The sequence below is a fragment of the Bombus huntii genome, chromosome 7 (genome assembly GCF_024542735.1).
Source record: "Bombus huntii isolate Logan2020A chromosome 7, iyBomHunt1.1, whole genome shotgun sequence".
NCBI lineage: Eukaryota > Metazoa > Arthropoda > Insecta > Hymenoptera > Apidae > Bombus > Bombus huntii.
Window position 1 is genome coordinate 3,996,022 of NC_066244.1, and position 5,162 is coordinate 4,001,183.

General features: G+C 33.3%; 1 protein-coding gene across 6 annotated transcripts; it reads left to right on the top strand.

Annotated features, from left to right (window-relative positions):
* The first annotated feature begins 13 nt into the window (after positions 1 to 13).
* LOC126868101 (transmembrane protein 231-like) lies at positions 14 to 4,237 on the top strand. 6 transcript variants are annotated; one of them, XM_050623321.1, is made up of 5 exons: positions 14 to 1,062; positions 2,303 to 2,466; positions 2,584 to 2,706; positions 2,807 to 3,014; positions 3,081 to 4,237. In XM_050623321.1, the coding sequence occupies exons 1-5, from the start codon at positions 1,029 to 1,031 to the stop codon at positions 3,341 to 3,343; spliced, it is 792 nt and encodes a 263-aa protein (XP_050479278.1). In that variant the 5' UTR covers positions 14 to 1,028; the 3' UTR covers positions 3,344 to 4,237. The 6 variants fall into 6 exon arrangements, with proteins under 6 accessions (XP_050479278.1, XP_050479277.1, XP_050479275.1 ...); XM_050623320.1 differs by lacking the exon at positions 14 to 1,062 and adding an exon at positions 1,072 to 1,206; XM_050623318.1 differs by lacking the exon at positions 14 to 1,062 and adding an exon at positions 1,213 to 1,728.
* Positions 4,238 to 5,162: the final 925 nt, after the last annotated feature.

Consider the following 5,162-nt stretch of genomic DNA (forward strand, 5'->3'; position numbering starts at 1 on the left):
TTAATTTATGCCGCTTTTTTACTTGAAATATTTATTATTTTCATATTATGTTACAATCGGATATCAATCAAAGTAATTGCAATTGCAATTTCGACTATACTTTGCCATCTTTTTGGTAAAAGCTGGATCCCTTGTCGATAGAAGGGCTTCTCTTTTGAGGTGATCCAATCATCGATCCATTTTCAAAGTTCCTCGAGAGATTGGCAAAATGCGTGTCTTGTAGTATTATTGTATGCAATTGTATGCAAATTGTAGCATTAACCGTTTCACTGGGATTTAGAAATTCATGATACACCACGCCTTCCATGTCTCACCAAATGCATAGCATTATCTTTTTTCCATGGATATTCCGTTTTGGTGTCGATGTTGGAAATTGTTCGGGGTCCACCCACGATTTCCTCTGTTTCGGGTTTCCGTAGTAGATCCAGTTTTCGTTCCCAGTTACTTCCCCCTATGCTTAGGAAGCAAGGAAATGCAAATGCCAAGCGATTCATTCAACTTTCAGCTTTCTGACAATCAACAAGGCATCCCATTTTCCTTTCTTGTAGATTTTCCCTGGGTCATGTAGCCGTCTCGACACGGTCGATATGCCGACTCCGAGGACTACTGACAATTTTTTAAGCGTCTTGTCCCGGATTTCCATCCAATAACTCCTACAGTTCCTCATCGTCAAATTTTTTCGGCAGCCCTGAGCGTTTCTTGTCTTGAGTTTCAATATCACCTTGTTTGAAACGTTGCATCCATTTTCTGCACGTTCTTTCCGAAAGAGCGGCTTCACTATAAATGCCCAGAATCAATTGATAAGCTTCAGCTGCACTCTTTTGCATATTAAATGATGAAACCATTTCGGAGAAATATTTTATTGCGTTCGATATTCGCCTCGATTTTTATCAGCTTTTTCTATGCGCATGAGCGACACCTGTTGACTGTGCAAATAACAAAATGTTCAACCTCTAAAACCTAACGGCTACAGCATGAATTAAAGCAACATCCGTTTCAGAGTCATCTGTCCCCAGCGGCACGAATTAATGCGATCTACTAATAATATTATTACGTACGAAGGTAAGTAAAAATACGGCTGAACTTCGTGTTAATGGAAATAACATTATTGGTTTTTCTGATTTTATTGCAATTTGGTAGCTTTCAATGCGTCGAATTCGAAGATGCAACTCTTAACTTTAGGAAGGAGAAACCAACTAAATAGTAGTAAGAAAAGGCAATAATGTTACATCTTACAACTAAGTAAAGATTATTATCGCTATATTTTAACCAAACCGAAGAGAAAACGAGAATGCTCACGTCCGTAGTTCCAGTTGTTTTACAGTACAGGTGATGCACCGTGCGGCCAAGCGGTCAACCATGAGGTTAACTAAAGTTAGCATATACGAGAACCTATAAAATTAAGGATCAGCCCTGTTTGGTTGCAATTTAACATAGACATGGAGTTTTTTTCGAGCATTCTTTGTACAACCGTCAACATGGACGAACGTAGGATTAGAACTACGTGAATTCGATATTTCCGAATCTACAGAACATACTGTAAACGTGACTATTTTGAATTCGCTTTTAGTATTTTCTTACATAGTAAATTAATGATTGACGGTTGTTTCTATGTTGTCTATGCTAGTGTGCAACTAAAGAGGGTAGGCCCCTGATTTTATAGGTTCTTGTGTATGCTAACTTTAGTTGATTTTAGCGCTTGGCCGCATGGTGCAGCACTAGATTGGGGTTAGGAAATAAAAAATTTCCAATAAAATCCAAAAATTTCCAATAAATGCCTAATTAGACAAGGACAGAAGGCGCCTCTGTGCCAGCGTTCTCTTTCTTTTCCCACATCGCGTCCACTTACACTGTACTATATAAACATAACGTATGACTGCCCGTGCTCTATCTTTATATCTTTGCGGCTATTACATATGCACATGTATGTGTGTATATATATATATATATATACACACATATATACGTATATACTTATTTTCTTAATCGTTTCCAAGGGAACGCGCCAAAATGGCTGCTCTCGAAATATTTTCAAGTCCTATCGATTATAAATACAAAAGTAAAATATGTTCTTTAAGCTTTCTCGTCGTACTATTTCTTATAGTTTTATCGTTGATTACCCCTTTTTTCATTATTTCGAACACAGGAGGTATATATTTTTTAACATTTTATTTTTACACGTAGTTATGTCAGTATAGTTTAGCATAATTCGTAACATTCATAACTATGGTATCCTATTTTATGGCAGCGTAATTTATATTTTTATATTCTGTATTATATAGTTAACTAATATAATTTTCAGGTTACTCGTTGAAAAATCGTGTACTAATGGAGAAGCCTGATGTATCGTTTAACTACAAATATATTTTGTTAGCAAACAGAGATTACAGTATTAATCCTATAATTTGTTCAACTTCTAAAACATACAAGAATAACGAAATCAAGGATGACTGTATATTGATAAAGGTTTTATCTTTACGTTATTATAATGTAAAAGATACGAATTATTACATTGATATTTGTAAACTGGTGTTATCGTATATATATTTTGCATAAGAATTAATGAGAATTTAAAGATTTTAGGTTCGAGAAATAGATACAAATATGGATGGTAGAAAGGACATTTTAAAGTTTGAAGCACACTTTTATACCGACGAACCTATAAGATCTCTTAAACTTTTACTTTTTTTCAATTTCCAACTAAAGGTAAGACCGTACGTTTGTTATTTTGCTATCGTTTCTTCTTATCGCTATTGTATTATTCTTGCTTTGTTATTTATAAGCGACGATATTAATTCTGTTATAGCAGTTAGTGGAGACGACGATAGAATCCATTGCATATTTTACTCATACGTTAAACGAAGAGGCGCAGAAAGTATGTTTCTACGGTGACTTGATATTGCAACAAAAGAGCGTGATCACTGGCGAAGGTTTATATCAAACGTATAATCACAGTATAGAAATTGCTGACTATTCCATAGATGAATTACTTATGGAAAATTTTAAGAGGAAATGTAAGTGGTATTTTTCAATGTTATCCCTTACTAGAAAGAAGATACGGTAATAAAAATTTCTTTCAGTTGCAGCTAAAATAAGCGATAAATATGTAATGGAACAGTCGGGTTATTCGAGCGAAAACGTAGTAGTTATCCAAGGAGAACTAGTTTATAGGGATTATTTAATTCATTATCAACCTAGTATTTGGGAAGAATTGAAATGGATATGGGTTCAATATTTATCATGCTTTCTGGTATTTGCTTACGTAACTAAGCATGTGTTGGTTTTCTTATTTTCAAATCGATATTTAAATTGTTATATTATAAAACCGTGGAAGAGTAAATAGTATCTGCAAGAATAAGTAGAAGTATAATTTAATTTAATTTAATTTAATTTAATTTAATTGCGTTAAGCGAGTGAATGTTAAAAATACTGAAATTTACGACACATTAGTATCTATATATTATATCTTTTTATACGAGTGTTTTTTATAGCGTTTAAAAGTTCTTTAAAATATCAGGAGATGATAATTAATTTTATTGGTAAATTATCGCTACACGCTGAATTATCTACTACATTGCACTAGTCTAGATAAGATTTTTAATTTATGTACCATTTTCATGTTGTACTAAAAGGTTGACCAGTTACAATCTGCCCCTATGTAATCTAATATTTGCCAATATGATACGCGTAAATTGGATCGATATTAAGTTATTAAATTTACTTGCATTAAACAGGGCCGCAGATTGTATAAATTCGTAAGGCTATATAGCGAATAAATTATAATATTGTATAAATCGAATCACGCGTGATGGATTCTCAATTTTATTTATACTGTATAACTTGGTTGTAATACGATAGCTTTATTATACAATGAAATTTGTTTTAAAGGAAAAATTAGGAATGCCGTGTACCATTTCATCGTGTCGTGCAAAGGATCAGAAATTTTGTTGCGCTTATTTTATCGTTTAGTTTTTTATGCAGTTCTATCATCTAATATGGTAGATCATTATCTTTCGTTGCGATCGACTTTTCTTGGATCGAATATATTTCCTTCTTGGATACTCGTTTCTTTTCTATAGATGATAGCTTAAGGTATCGCTAGAAAGCACTATACGGTTTATAACGCGGTTCCGCACGAATAAATATTTATCGATCGCGCGATATATTTTAAACACGCGTAAAACAATAACAAATGTATTTTAAAATTTGTAGTCAATTAGAAACTTATCTAACTAACTATGTCTCTTAATTCGATCTAATTTATTACATAATAATTTCATTCACGCACGCACGCACGCGTAGAGGCGCGCTATAATATAGTTAATAGTTGGTCTCGTATCGCGCATGATACCACGAATGATTACGGTAAAAAATAATTGAACGATTGGTAGGATAAAGTAGACGGGCATTATTTGATTAAAATAACATTTAGATTGTTGTACGGTATTTCTTATATGTTATAAAGAAGGCATCCTAATATGTTACTGCTTAATATTGCTATTCAGATGGAATTTATTATATTTTTGGAAATGGGCTTTTTTTTATTTATCGTGAAACATAATGATATAATAATTGGATGAAATTTTTTACAGACAAGCTATTTATACAGACAAATTTTTCCGATTAATAAAAATGATAAAAAGAGTTATTTTTGAAAAGATAATGCTTCGTACTCGTTTGAAATTTTGAGACGTATCGATGTTCGTTCGTAACTTTCGTATAATGAATGGCGCTTCTTAAACCATATACAGCGTATGTGGGGTCGCGTAACAGATTTACTGGAAATGGTGAAAACTTGTACAACTGCCATACCACTATATACTATTGCCGTAGCAGTGAAACGACAATCGTCCGTGATTAAAGGATCGTGAAAAAATCACCGAGTAATTAATCGAGATAGATGTAAAACATTATGTTTTTAAAAGATCGTATAAAAGGGATTTTGCTTGGAATGAAATAGGCCGAAACGCGCTTCTAACACTTTATACTACGTATCTATCGCGAAACGACCTGTTGTTCGTCATCGACGACGATTGGATCTGATGGAAATGATAAATCTCTTGGTAAATTCGGATTAGACGATTCGAAATCTCTCTCTCTCTCTCTCTCTCTCTCTCTCTCTCTCTCTATATATATATATATATATATATATATATAGGTAT

Excerpts from the sequence above, each read along its gene's own strand:
- LOC126868101 (XM_050623316.1), top strand. The coding sequence starts at position 2,011 with ATGGCTGCTCTCGAAATATTTTCAAGTCCTATCGATTATAAATACAAA. Across the intron at positions 2,467-2,583 it reads ATGACTGTATATTGATAAAG|GTTCGAGAAATAGATACAAA; the intron begins GTTTTATCTTTA and ends TAAAGATTTTAG. Across the intron at positions 2,707-2,806 it reads TTTTCAATTTCCAACTAAAG|CAGTTAGTGGAGACGACGAT; the intron begins GTAAGACCGTAC and ends ATTCTGTTATAG.